The following is a 15,227-nucleotide window of genomic DNA, read 5'->3' as shown; positions in this document are numbered from 1 at the left end:
TGTGGGCAATAAGTGTGTCATCGATAAAACTGGTGATGACATGACCCATCTCTCTCAGCTTTGCATAAACCGGTTTCATTAATTTGGTGAACAAGCGTGGTCCTTCAGCAATCCCGTTAGGAAGACATGTAAATTGATAAATTCTCCCCTGCCACTTGAAGCACAAAAAACGCTGTTGTTCCTCAGCTATTTTGATAGTGTAATAAGCATGTCGTAGATCAACTGATGCCATGTAATCACCTTTGTTAATCAACCTAATGGCCTGTGCAAAATTTTCCATTTTAAAGTGCTGATAGGGAATGTGGGTATTAAGCTTCTCAAGGTTGAGAATCATCCTAACACCGCCATCTTTTTTCTTACGCAAGAAAACAGGAGAAAGAATTTGGCCTTCAAACCTACTAGTTTCCCTGATGACCTGCATTTCCAACAGTTGAGAAATTTCCTGGCAAACAATACCCTTGTCTTCCTCACTAAAAATATACTCAATATCTTCATGAAATAAATGGCTAATATCATCAACAGGAATGTTAAGATGGCAATGTTGAACAATGTCCAAAACATGAGAATCATTGGTTAATTTTCTCCATTCCTTCACAAAGTATTGAAGCCTGCCAGCTTCAAAGGGCTGACTTACCACATTTACCGCCGGGGCATGGGCGACCCGGCCGCGGTAGTTTTTGGATCCGAGCCCAGGCGAAGGAAGACTGCCGGTGTTCACCCTTGTGGCCATACATATGCTGCCCGTAAGGCTGGAACCTGGAGGCAAACCCCTTGTAAGCAGGGATACCTTGTGAGCCTCTGGACTTCCATCCAGCAAATCTTGATGTAGAGGGCAGCTGTTTCTTGTTGGTGAACTTTGTCTTCAATTTTTCCGCCTCCTCAATGTGTTTTGCTGCTTGAGAGACGTCATCGCCAAACAGGAATCGAGTCATGGGGACCTTGTCGGAACACAGGTGTGCATATTTCTGATTGATTTCTTTGATGATAAACCGGCGCGTCAGGTTATTTTTATGGTGAGCATTCCCCAGCAGGCCGAGGGCACCATTAAGCAGAGCAACTTCCTGGGCAACTTGTGGATGTCCAGTCTGAGCAAACCTGTCCAACACAGTGAGAGACTTAGTCAAGATAGTGGCTGCCATGACAATGTCCTTACCAACGCCCTTCATACGGTGGTCTGTTTTCTTGGCGTCAGGTTTAAGTGCATCCAAGATCTGAGCGTTACATTCCACTGGAGACAACGCTACACAATTACTGGGTCTCTTGATAGCGTCATCCTCTAGAATTTCCTTGTACTCTTCCTCTCTCAGCCCGTGGTCAAAAACATGATTCACCATGCCAGCCACCCGCCCATCAATGTCGGCCCCAAGTGCATCCACGGGACCATAGACCTCGGCACACCGCTGAAGGACACTTACTGATTGTAGATCATGCACTGAATCCTTGTCATCGTCATCACCAGAGACGTAAGGTACATCGGCAGCAAACCCAGAGAATGTGGCGGGCGAGATAGGGGCGGGAGTAAGCACCGCCCGGCTGTTGTTTACACTGGGAGGTGCGTCGGTGTTTACACTGTTATGTGCGCCGTTAGCGCCACCACCAACACCACACTGTTTATCTGCTTTCAACTCGTTAACTTCACTCCGTAATTCAGCAATAGCGTCCAAAACCATATTCCAGGGTGGGACAGGGGAAGCATCACGATGGCCGGCAGCCCGTGAAGTAGATGGGAAGCAAGCAGAGTGAGCATCAATGGCCGCCTTCCCCGACACACCAACACTGCGCTTGCCAACATAGTCGTGCCGTCGAACACTTCGAGGACTATCCCGATGCGAGGTGCGGGGGCCCTTGCTGGAATGCATGCGGGAGGAGTGCGTCTTCGAGTGTGAACTAGCATGTCCTGAGCCGTCCTCCACGTCCGACAAGCGAGAGTCGTGCTCAGAAGACGACATCATGGCCGCCTCAGAGTACGGAGGCAAGATATCATCAACAGGGCCGTAAGCCCCAAAACCCCCACTAATGGGTATGCACCCGCTCCTAAACGGATGACGGGTGGTGTTGCAGTCAGCTCCTAAACGGATAACAGACTGTGGCACGCCTTTCCGCTCCAAATTTGGATGACGGGATGAAGGCCGCCAGGCTTGAGAGGGGACGTCTGGTAAGCGCGAGAGCAACAAGCCAACTGGCGGGCGCAGCAGCAGCAGTGTATCTCATGTGGAATGCTCACTTCGGCAGATAAGTGATTCCTGATGTAAAATTGGTTTACTAACAGGGTGGTGGATGAGTGGAATAGGCTTAGCAGTCATGTGGTGAGTGCCAATACAATTGTCACATTCAAAAATAGACTAGATAAATTCATGGACAGCGATATTAGGTGGGGTTAGATACACGGGAGCTTAGGGTCAAAGGAGCTGCCTCGTACAGGCCTACCGGCCTCTTGCAGACTCCTGCGTTCTTATGTTCTTATGTTCTTACATGATTTTCCACCAAATTTAGTGGAGAACCCACTCAATAGGCAACCCTGTGTTATGAGAAATACTGTTGGAACACTCTCATATGCGGGAAATTTGAGTGCGGCTGGAGCTCGCAGCGAGCGTTTAGCACCACCAGCAAATACGCCTAACGCTCGCTGCGAGCGTTTACCCATGAAAGGGTTAACAGACAAACTGAGTGACTTGACTGGCTAGCTAACTAATTGGTTTCCAAACTGACTGATTGACTGACTGACTGGCTAACTGACAAACTAACTGACTGATTACTGATGCCCCCAGAGCCTGTGGGGGGCGGGAGCCCAGCACCCCGGGACACAGGGCCAGTGTAACATCCAGGTTACCACAGTGTACCTTCTCAGGTGTCCCCAGGTACACATTTATCCCCCAGCCCCAAAGGGAGGACCAACAGCTGGCTGGGATGCACGCTGACTGCCCAGGCCGGGTTCCAACACTGGCCTGTAGATTTGTAGCTATAGTCAGACTCACCTATGAAGTCCACTTGGGTGGGGCCACTCGGGCAGTCCCCTGGCCGCAGCACTGCCAAATCTAGCCTTGGAGGTGAGGACAGCCATGGGAGTGGCAGGCATCGCATGTGGAGGTGAGGGAGGAAGTGAGGTGGTGGGCTGTGGATGTCTTGCATCACTTGAAAGAAGAGAAAATATTAGTTAAAGAGTTTGTAGACTGACTGACGCCCTATTCAGCAGTAATCATGTTGTTGATGGGTCTTCTGGCACTAATGGGACAGCTGATGACACCTAATGACCCACTGGACCTGTTAGTGAGGTCTGGGATTATCTAATAATTAATTACATCAAGTAATAATCATAAGAAAATTAATACCATTGTCATCTGCAATTAATCAAGTTAATGGGGTGTGTGCCAGGAGGGGAGGGAGGGAGGGAGGGTGTGTGTGTGTGTGTGGGGGTGATGAGGGGTTTTGAGTGTGTGTGTTTGTTTCTCTTATTTAATTTCTCTTCTTTAGAGCAACATTGGCTGCGAGCAGTGTAATACCACGGTAACTGTTGCAGCCCTCTCGGTCCTCTTTCCCTTTTCTGACAAGGACAACCAACCCCCTTTTCCAGTCAAGAGGATCGGCACCAGACTGCCACACGGCAGACAGGACCGCATGCAGCCCAAGGATCATGACTTCACCCCGACTTTCAACACTTCTGCATTGATATTACAGACCCCAGCTGCCTTTACACCCTTCAGCTTCATCATGGCTCCCACAGCTTTCAACACTTCTGCATTGATATTACAGACCACAGCTGCCTTTACACCCTTCAGCTTCATCATGGCTCCCACAGCTTTCAACACTTCTGCATTGATATTACAGACCCCAGCTGCCTTTACAACCTTCAGCTTCATCATGGCTCCCACAGCTTTCAACACTTCTGCATTGATATTACAGACCCCAGCTGCCTTTACAACCTTCAGCTTCATCATGGCTCCCACAGCTTTCAACACTTCTGCATTGATATTACAGACCCCAGCTGCCTTTACAACCTTCAGCTGCACCATGGCTCCCACAGCTTTCAACACTTCTGCATTGATATTACAGACCACAGCTGCCTTTACAACCTTCAACTTCCTCACAGCCTCTCTCACTTCTGCAAGAGAGGGTGGAGCTTCACCTACTGGTGGATAGCAGCCGCCATTTGCAACCCAGCCAGAGGGAGCTGTCTGCTTGGGGGCTCTGGCGTGTACAACTGCCCAAAGCACTCGGCCCAACAAGCCCGGTACCCATCCGTATCTGATGCTATCCGCCCATCAGTTGTTCTGACAATACTCATCTGAAAAGTGAATTTGGAGCAGAGCTTGAAAATCTGCCCAACATACAGGTTACGATCACTTACGCGGTGTCTCCAGCTGCCGTAAGAAGGTTGTAAGTGTCTAGTGCAGGGCTACTCAACTGGCGGCCCGCGGTCCGAATCCGGACCTTATGAGTGTTGTAACTGGACCCCAAGTTCCAGCAGTAGAAAAATATAACTGATTTACATGGTCCTGGTAGTGATAGATTCTAGCAAGTATATTTCCTTGCCTGACTGTAGGCCCTACAATCAGTCAAGGAAATACACTTGCAAGAATCCATCGCTAGGACTTTCATAATGTAAAATTATATTTTGCTACTCCTGGAGCTGGGGCCCAGCTACAATATTTAATCGGATCTCTGCATACATTTGTACTTGTCTAACTGGACCTTTGCTCATAATGGTTGAGTAGCCCTGGTCTAGTGAATAGCCTAAGGCAGCCTAAGGTTGCCTTAAGACATTTTTTGTGACTTACGAACGTCGTAACTCTTTAGTGAATCAGGGCCCAGGGCTTCTGTTCCCACTCCCTGCAGTGTTCCTGGATTGCTTGGCACACTCTTAAGATGCTGCTGCCGTCTAGGATACTTGCAATCAGCTTGCCTCTTCTTCCTTTCATCAGGCTCTCTATGTAGGACAACCTTGCTCTGGGGTGCTGCTGCTTCTCTGCGTGTGCCTGCCAGACTCTCAGGGAATGACTCTGAGAGGGAAAGCTTGCAAACTGACCTTATAGTTCAGCCTCTTTCAGCACAGCTCAGATTATGAGGACAAAGTAGTGAGTGAAGTGGTCCGGGCAGCTCAGAGTGCGGGGGTCAAGGGAAGGTATTGGTGGCGGGTATCTAGAGGCGGCTACAGAGGGAAAGCTTGCAAACTGACCTTATAATCAGGGGTGTGGAGTCGGAGTCGGAGTCAGTGGAGTCGGCTACTTTTGGCCGGACTTGGAGTCAGAGTCAATAAAAATACTTCCGACTCCTTAACGTAATCACTTATCGTGAATGAAATTGTGATTTTCTTCAAGTGCTGCCGATAGCATCTGTAGGCCTTCTTGAACGGCTTCTTTGGCAATCTCAGCCCGTTACTGCCGTGATATATGACTTCTAGGCCAATTTTGCTCCTTCGTGGGGTATTCCCACAAATTTGTTGAAGGAATTAGCTTTTGTAGGGGCTCCTGTGGGCGGACATTTCAGGCAAGCATTATGGGTTGTTATTATGGCGTGAATATTGATTTATTGTGTTTTTTGTGTGTAAAAATGTTATATTTCATGATATTTCATCTGATTAAATAATTATGTTGATCACAGGGATAAATTACTAGACGATGTCGGAGAAAACATACCCAATAATACATGAAACATCCTTTACCGAACGAGTCTGATTCCTGTAGTACTCATCTCGTCTCCACTCTCAAGTCTCTGCCAGATTGAGGCTGCTCAGCAGTTGACAAGAAACGCTTATCTGAGATAGACCGCATCACTGACTGCCACTATTTTACTGATTTACATAGGCAAGATCATTGAATATTCTGTGATTATAGCAGTTGGCAGATGAAACTGAGTGACACACACACACACACACACACACACACACACATGTATAAACAGACAGTAGCAAGCACTTTCTTAGTTTAAATTCTTACAGAATTGGTTACTGTCATAAGTTTGGAGTATGATAATCTTATGCAACATGTTTTCATTTCTTTTTATTTTACATTTCTATCAAAACGTTGTAACGAAACTACTTTAAACAAAATGACGTTAGGGCAGGACCTGCTAGTAAACCCTCAGTTTTGCAGACTAACTGGGGGACCTTGCTCCCAAGGTGCCAAAAGTCCGTTAGTAGAGGCGGAAATTAAAAAATACGTATAAAAATAACGACGAGCCTAACAAAAGTAAGTTTATAGTTTATATTGTGTACTGGACGCTGTCTATATAGAGTACATGTAATCTGGATGTAAATAAATGTAAGAAAAGGACCTCAAGAGTGTCTAACGGCACTACAGGCAGCACCTAAAAAAAAAAAAAAAAAAAAAAATAATAATAATAATAAAAAAATGATTTGCAGTAGAGGAGGAGGGGCAAGGGGGCCAGAGTCGGAGTTGGAGTCACAACTTTATAATGCTTATAATTCAGTCTCTTTCAGCACAGCTCAGATTGTGGACAAAGTGGTGAGTGAAGTGGTCCGGGCAGCCCGGAGTGTGGTACCGGTACATACACACTGGTGGCGGGTGTCTTGAAAAATGTAATGCACAGAAAACCCAAAGGGGATCAGGCAAACCTTTGCTTCCTTTACTGTGTGAGAAAAGCGCCTTGAAGAGCAGCGCCTGGTTATTCAAACGTCGTATTGGTCTTGGCAACAACAGTGTGGCTGCTTTGTCCCTCTGACCCGTGTCTCAGGGCGCGGAGAGTTGGTTTTGTCCATTTTTATGTGACTTTTTACAACTGAGTTTGTGGCATGTCAACTCAACTCTGAGGAAATCCAATACTTCTGGCTAACAACTCATCCAAAAAAATGGAATTAAAAGCCAAACTGGCCACACAGCCGTTAATGAACACCAGTACCACGTCTGAAGAGTCTGCCGTAACCTAAACAATTACAAAATCAAACTGAGTGAAGGGATTTCCGCTCTGGAAGGCAAGATCCGTACTGACCGAGCTGATTAATGGTCTACAGCCTCGGCAGGTGCGGCGACAAGGGGCGTAGGCAGCGGCAGCACACTAACGCTCCAGCAGGGCACTCACGGCATCGCCCACGGGTTTGTGCAGCAGGCGAGGTGGCAGCATGAAGGGGTTGAGGCCGGGCAGCTCTGAGATGCGGAGGCTCCTTGCTTCCTGCTTCTTCTGGCACTAGTGGGGGAGAGAGATTATCAGATAGAAAGGTATATGTAGTTGAGATAGATAGATTGATAGCTAGTTAAGATAGGCCAATACAGAGAGAGAGAGAGAGAGAGAGAGAGAGAGAGAGAGAGAGAGAGAGAGAGAGAGAGAGAGAGAGACTACATGTAAACAAAAGCAACCCACATAAATATACACTTCTGTATTGTCTCCGCCCAATTCTTCTCCCCTGCACAGAAGCTGTCCATATACAGGGGCCTTGTCCATCCTCATACGGAGTATGCATCTCATGTGTGTGTGTGGGGGGGGGGGCTCCACACACACAGCTCTTCTAGACAGAGTGGAGTCTAATGCTGGGATCATACATCTGTGATTTTGCCTCTGCGACTTACTGCGATACCGAAAATGTGAAAAAAATGGTGAAATCGCAATGTACTACGCTCTCGCTGCAACAATCATAACAGGAATCGCAGAGAGTCTTTCCAAAGCGCAGCAGTGTTGCCGTGTACCGCGGGTGATTGAGCAATGCGCCCACTGCTGCAATTTTTTTTTTTAATGTTTAAAACAGATCACAAGCTGCCTCTGTGATTCCCATATCGCTCGACTCATTGCAGTGTGATCACAGTGTGAACACAGTGAAAGCGCAGCACACTGAGTAAGTCGAAAAGGATAATGTTGAAAAGTGTAAGGAGGAACCTAAATTGTTTTACAGATTTATAAATGGAAAAATCAAACCAAAAGAAAAAACAGAAAGACTGAAAGATGGAAATAATTGAAGAAACTAAAGACATGACTCAGCTACTAAACAAAAAGTTTCAACAAGTTTTTACAAAAGAATCACAATTTAATGAACCACAAGATGATAAATGTTCAACTGGAGGAAGTAAAAGTAACTAAAGAAGAGATATATAAAATAATGGAGGAGCTGGAAGAGAGGAAAGCAATAGTACTGGATGGAGTTTCAGGTTTTATTTTGAAAGAATGCAGAAATCAGCTGGTCGGACCGGTACATGATATCATAAAGTGCTTAATATCAGCTGGTAAAGTACCAAAGGAATGGCGAAGGGCCGAGGTGGTCCCTATATATAAAAGCAGGAAAAAGGAAGAACCTCTGAACTACAGACCAGTATCATTGACCAGTATAGTTTGTAAAATATGTGAAAAAGTGATAAAGAAACAATGGACAAAATTTCTAGAAGAACACAATATAATTATAGAAAAACAGTATGGCTTTAGACAAGGATGTTCATGTTTAACAAACTTATTGAGCCTTTATTCGAGTGACGGACATGACACAGAAGAGGGATGGACGGGTAGACTGCATGTATTTGGACTTGAAGAAGGCTTTCGACAAAGTTCCACATGCAAGACTATTATGGAAGCTGGAAAATAGAGGAGGATTGAAAGGGAAAATGAAAAACTGGATGGAAAGTTACTCAAAGAGAAATGAGAACAGTGGTAAAGGACATGAAATAGGAATGGAGAAATGTAGATAGTGAAGTGCCCCAAGGATCAGTACTGTCACCAATACTTTTCCTAGTATATATAAATGACATGCCGAAGAAAGTAAAGAGTTACATGAGCTTGTTTGCAGACGATGCGAAATTGCCGAGACACATAAGAAATAGTAAAGACTGAAATTCTGCAAGAGGACCTAAATAAGATTTGATATTGGAGTAAGAAATGGGAGATGGAGTTAATGTTAAGAAATGTCATGTAATGGAAATGGGAAAGAATGAAGGGAGACCAAAGTCGACATATAGAATGGGAAATGGAGAAATATTAAAAGTTCAAGAAGAGAGATCTGGGAGTGACAATACAAGAATATCAACAGTCAGAGAGTCATGTAAATATGATATTCAGAGATACGTAAAGAATGATAAGAAATATAGGAATAGCATTCCACTACATGGATAAAGATATGGTGAAAAAGATGATTACCACTATGATTAGACCAAAGCTGGAATATGCAGAAACTGTGTGGTCTCCGCATGAGAAGAAACACGAGAAAAAACTAGAAAGAATACAAAGGATGGCAACAAAGATGGTTCCAGAACTGGAGGGATTGTCATATGAAGAAAGGTTAAGGGAAATGGACCTGCCAACACTGGAACAAAGAAGAGAAAGGGGAGACCTAATACTAATTTACAAATTGTGGAATAAAATGGAAGAAGCAGATAATGTGGAGTTGCTACGAAGAGAAGGAAGAAACACCAGCAACACACGAGGACACAGTAATAAACTGAGAAAAGGAAGATGCTTGAGAAGTTGAGACAAAGAAATATAGCTTCCCGCAAAGAAACACAGAGGTTTGGAACAGACTAAGTGAGGAAGTAGTAACAGTGAAGAGTGTGCACAACTTTAAGGAAAAACTAGACAAGTGCAGATATAGAGACGGGACCACACGAGCGTAAGGCCCTGTAAAATTACAACTAGGTAAATACACTGCGACTCAACAACGATATCGTTGCAATGATTGCATGGCCTGCGACAAATCGTTGGTGAATCTAGCAACTTTCTCATCGCGGGATGTGGCAACGAGGTATCGCAGTGGCGTCTCCTATAAATAAGCTGGGCGAGCGACGCTCCCTCACTTGGTTTCCACACTACCGTGCTCTGGTGACGGCTGTCTCCCGCTCTGCCAACCACCGCTCCCGCCCACAGTGTGCCACACAACGTCTTGTCCCCTTCAGGACCCCTTCTACATCATGCCCAAGGAAAGGAAGGACAGCAAACCCCAAAAGACCAGTCTCTCCACCAGCCCCCACACCTACCAATCCACCAAGCCCCAAACCACCACCATCATCGTCAACATCGTCCAACACACCCTCAACACCTGACAACCCGCCTGCTCTGGATATATTGACCACCAACCATTCTGTGGAAGTAATCGGGAATCCAAAGGACCATCAGACTCCGAGCCATCAGCTCCCACATCCACAAACACAAATTTATCGCCTTCATCCACAACAGCCAGCAGGACCACCAAAAAGAACTTCTTGTAATTATGGTTCTGTTAATCACTAAACTCTGGATTCCTGATGCGTACGTGTTTCCCGTCAATTGCACCCATGCAGGGTGTGGGGGAAATTCCAGCTTTCTGGGAACCCATTGGAAATCTCCTTCCAACCCTCCACTGAGTCTGGCATTTGCAGGAATTCATCTCCAAACGCAGCAACTATGGCTCTGCACATCTCAGGAACAACAAGGGAGATGGTGTTGGGTGCCACACGGAATGCATAACCTTGTAGGAATTCTTGTAGGAATTCCCCGTCGTGAGGAATCTGAGGGCAACACGTAAGCCAGGGTCCAAGGGCTTCCTCCAGAACGTCGTCTTCTTTTTGATGTAGGGTCAAACACGCTCCACTGTCTCGTTAAACATGGTCTCAGTGACGCGGATGAAGTTCTGGTAGAGCAGAGGGTCCTCGTCAGCCAGCTCACGCATCAGGTTTTGATAGCAGCCTTTGGTGGCTCGTCGTGTCAGGCATCCATGTACCCAAGTACTTCGGGGTTTCCTTTTCTTTCTTTTCTGTATCAGCTGTGCAACACATTGAAGGGTTATTATCATAGCTGGGCGTTATCGCGATAAGTTATAGCGATACTTTATCGCTGATAAGAAAATCGGGTTATCGGCCATCCGCTAATTATTTATATATACAGTAAACCCTCTGGTATCCGGGTTAATAGAGCCACGGGGGCACCCGGATATGGGAAAAACCCGGATATGGTGTAGGCTAAGTGTACGGACCCGAAAACCCAACTTTGGATCATGGCCTGCCATAAAGGCACTGACAGTACTGCACAGGTGCTTCTGTCCACACTCATAATATGGTACGCCCCATGGCTTTGTAGCAGTCAGTCTGCACCAGGGAGTGAAATGCGTGCGACTGATGTGCTCCGGGCGCTGAGAAAAAGGTTCGAGCAGCGTTGTCACGGTTAGCACTCGCGGCAATCTCTCCCTGGCTTATCGCAGTCCTGCTGCACCTTGGGGGGATCTGTTACTTGGGATTCAGCAATTAAGCGCAACAACCTCAGCCACTAACCCATTGCTGGGGTGCCTAGCCCTGTGTTCATAGGCAGCAGCTAATGCTCCCCTGCCTGGCCAATCACAGCAGCAGGGCCTGGACCCAGCCCAGAAGAGGCCAGGTATTTGTGGCAGCTTAACCGCCCAAGTCTGCACCATCGTGTTTACCACGTAGGCTTTCTAGCAGACCCAGCACTGCCACAAGAAACTTTTCACGGGTCCAGTTTTACAAAACTGGAAGGCCGACGCTCTGTGTTGTTCTTAGGTGAGCGCCCGCGGCTTTATCGCTGCGTAGCTGAGTTAGCAACCTTGTGGCTATGAGCACTGCGGGCTTTGCCACCCGGGTCAACCAGAAGGCATACCAGAGCAATACCCGAAGCGGTCCGGGCCAGTAACGGGCATCAAGTGCTCAACGCAGGCTTCTATACGGACGCCCGGGCAGGCACCCCAGGGCGCTACCCTTTCAAGCCCGGCAATGAGCCTGAAGGCCCACAGACGCCGGGCAAGTACGCCAGGCCGCCCCACTCTGAGTGTGAGTGGGGAGGATAACCAAGGAGTCGATGACAACCTGGCGCATCTGCTTGCGCAGTGATCTGTGGCTGTTTAGTTACAGTGTGTTGCCCTTGCAAGCCAGGGGGGGCGGGTACCCCCTGCACAGTGCATCCAGCGGGACCACGGGGAGGCCAGCCACAAGAAGTAACCACGATTTACGGCCAGCCCGCACCTCCAGATCGGGCTGGCCCATGGGACTCCCGAACCCCTGCGGGCCCCTTTACTCGCCTTGCCATAAGCATGATAAAATCCTTCTTTCACATGTCGGACTGAGGGTGATACTTATCCGCATTTCTTATTCCACCCTCACTCCTGCGGGAGTGATAGCGGACCCGCACACCTTCTCCATGGGGACGGAACCCTACTCACCTAGTCCAGTCTGGATTTAGGCAGTCATCAAGGCTTAAGCTAGGGTTTGCACTGTGTGTTTCATTTAAACAGTCCTTTGACACTCCCGCCATTTAAACCTGCACTGCCCTGACTCTCGTCACTTCGATATGGTCTGCAGCGCTCGGCAAGAACGTTTACGTGCCAGTTGTACTACGAAGCACACAGCTTTCCTGCGAACGTTCGCACCAGGACGTCTATATCACTGCTACGTGCAAGCTGGGGAGCACTTTACGGGTGTGGTACACCGTCAGGGCAGAGCTTAGAGGCATTGCGCGGGCAATTTAAATGACTTTTGGCGCACATTTAAAAAAATTTTTTGGAAGAAATCAAATATTTTTTAAAACTCCCAGATACGGGCGAGGTCGGATACAGTGTACCCAGATAACTGAGGGTTTATTGTATATTGGTATCTTCGTTACTTTTGTAATCAAACTAGCAATAATCGCTACTTTTTTCAACCTCTCAGAAAAAAACGTTGTCTCCTCCCTACTGCGCATGCGAGGCCCAGGCGCCCGGTGTTGTATGAAAAAACTTTGGGGTATGAAATATCTTCGGTGAAGAGATTTCATACTTAGATCATCAACATTAAAACACTAGGTTATTTTTTATGTTAGACTCAAAAATCACTATATCAAAGAGAAAAGTCACTTAACTTTGCCCAAAAAATGATTATTCACTGCCTGAAATTTGTGATCCCGTTGTAAAGAGCGTAAACAGAGACCAGCAGCTTGTGTTATCATGTGGTGGCGTGGCGCGTGGCCTCTCACCTGCATCTCGAGTGATGGAGTGAGTGCCAGTGTTCCGGTTCCCAGTGCTTCAGTGCTTCTTTACTGAAGTGACTGTTAACCCTCTCGCGCACGGTGACACGTTTCGCATCATCAAGGGTGAAAGGTCCTGGCGCACGATGACGCAAAACACGTCATAAAAGTTAAAAAAAATTATTAAAAATTAAATTTTTGGTTAAAGTGCGTCAAATTTGGGAGTGTCATTTGTTGGGATAAGTTTCTTAATGGTAACATATGTCAACCTTTCTAAGGAGCGTAGATGAGGACCGTGGAGTGATTTTTAGTTGTTAGGCTACTCTGACGGGAGAGGAAAAAATACAGTTTTCTCAGTGTAACTCGGGAACTAATAGGCGTATGAGGATTTTGAGGATACCATAAGAACCCTCACTAAATTCCACTTCGAAATATATATTCGGCTAAAAAAGTTGGCCCACAAAATTTTGAGCTAGTGAGTGGGGAAGAGTTGGTACTTAGGATTTATTGTCTGCAATGCTCTATATTATGGAGACTTGAAAGAAGTTTGTATTGCTCTTATATATATATATATATATATATATATATATATATATATATATATATATATATATATATATATATATATATATATATATATATATATATATATATATATATATATATATATATATATATATATATATATATATATATATATATATATATATATATATATATATATATATATATTTTCCTCTATTTTTATTTGTGCATGTTCTAGTACAAGTCTTTATGAAGCAGATGATACCAAATTTATTGGGGTACGATATATCTGTGAGGGTAAAATACGTCCGGGAATGTAGAGTATCAAAACTTATTGTATACTTACGGTGTGCGACAGGGTTAAAGTGTTAATGGTGATAAGTAAGAATAACTGAATAAGTAGTGATGGGCCAGTTCATGAGAGACCAGTGTTAGTAAACAAAAGTGCCAGCTTTTGACGGTGGGGACGCCAAATAACACAACACCGGTTCAGGAGTTTCTAGTATTACCGTCCATATGTACGCGTGAACGTGTGGTTTTCAGGTTTTGTAAGTTTTCTAAAATACAGATCATGAAAATTTGAATTCATCTATGTTTTATATTTGAAATATCAATATAGTATCGTTTTCGCCTATCGGACTTATCGCTAGCTAGTATTGGAATTGTGGATTTATATCGGGTATCGGTTATCGGTTATCGCCTATATTTGTGTCTCCAGTTAACGAATATCGGTTATCACTGATAAGGTTTTCCATTATCAGTTATCAGGTATCGGGAATAAGGTTTTCTGTTATCGTGCCCAGCTATGGTTATTACGTGCAATCTCTCAAAGGCCACTATAGCTGTCACTAGCTGAGGATTCTTCACAATGTCACTGTCAATAAAGTCAATGAGGCTCATGGTGTTGGTGTTGCTACTGCACGGGTAGATTGGTTAATGTACAAGCAGGTGGACCCACCCCTCATTCATACCCCTGTGGGGACACCCAGCAGGTGGTCACGATTATTTGTAGTACATCGTTGTGAAGTCGAACTGGAAACGAGAGCCAGTCGAGCAGCATTCTTTATTCATTGCAATAATCGTGCGTACATAGCAGGTGCTCACAATGTGCTCACGATGAGCTCACGATGAATCCCTGCACGAGTCTGTGATAATTGTGGTAAGCTGTGATACGCACTTGATCTATCCTGGCTTCGCCTGCAATGATTGCAAAGGTCTACAACTAAGCGAGCAGAGATTGAGCACATGTTGTAATGTTTCGCGAGATCTTTCTTGTTGCAACAAATTGCGCTTCTCGGGTGGCGACCGAGTTGACTCCAACATTTTCGGTATCACAGTTAGTCGCTGAGGCAAAATTGCAGATGTGTTCCCAGCATAAGGCTCTTCGTCTCATCAACTCCTCCTCTTACTAGCAGTTTTCTACCTCTTATATTCCACAGCAATGTTGCCTCTCTTTCTATCTTCTATCAATATTTTCACGCTGACTGCTCTTCTGAACTTGCTAACTGCATGCCTCGCTAAATTTGAAAAAAGAATAGTTTTTAGTTGTAAGGAAGAACCAAAAATGTTTTATAAATTCATAAATGGGAAGTTAAAAAGAAACGAAGGAGTGGAAAGGCTAAAAGAAAATAAAGTATTCTACGAAAAGGACGAAGAAATTGCAGAAATATTAAATAAAATTTTTCATAAAGTATTTATGAAAGAGACCGACTTTGACAGGGGGCACGAAGACTGTAATGAAGGGAAGCTAAATTATGTAAAGGTTGAGAAAGGGGAACTGTTGCAGCTGATGGAATCTTTAGATGGAAGGAAAGCTATGGGACCGGATGAAATCTCCGGTCAAGTGCTAA

General features: G+C 45.4%; 2 protein-coding genes across 2 annotated transcripts in view; both read right to left on the bottom strand.

Moving 5' to 3' along the window:
• Window positions 1-15,227, bottom strand: part of LOC126988667 (uncharacterized) — a 32,637-nt gene that overhangs the window by 13,205 nt on the left and 4,205 nt on the right. The window contains exons 2-3 of the mRNA XM_050847023.1: window positions 6,946-7,140; window positions 719-3,131 (exon numbers count right to left, since the gene is read on the bottom strand). Coding sequence (XP_050702980.1) covers window positions 719-1,952 — 1,234 coding nt within the window. The 5' untranslated portion in view covers window positions 1,953-3,131; window positions 6,946-7,140. The remainder of the gene's footprint in view (window positions 1-718; window positions 3,132-6,945; window positions 7,141-15,227) is intronic.
• Window positions 3,630-15,227, bottom strand: part of LOC126988666 (uncharacterized) — a 42,988-nt gene continuing 31,390 nt past the window's right edge. The window contains exons 9-11 of the mRNA XM_050847022.1: window positions 7,017-7,140; window positions 4,776-4,997; window positions 3,630-4,099 (exon numbers count right to left, since the gene is read on the bottom strand). Coding sequence (XP_050702979.1) covers window positions 3,630-4,099; window positions 4,776-4,997; window positions 7,017-7,140 — 816 coding nt within the window. The remainder of the gene's footprint in view (window positions 4,100-4,775; window positions 4,998-7,016; window positions 7,141-15,227) is intronic.

Source organism: Eriocheir sinensis, chromosome 70 (assembly GCF_024679095.1).
Source record: "Eriocheir sinensis breed Jianghai 21 chromosome 70, ASM2467909v1, whole genome shotgun sequence".
NCBI classification, from domain to species: Eukaryota; Metazoa; Arthropoda; class Malacostraca; order Decapoda; family Varunidae; genus Eriocheir; species Eriocheir sinensis.
This window is presented reverse-complemented; position numbering and strand designations above follow the sequence as displayed.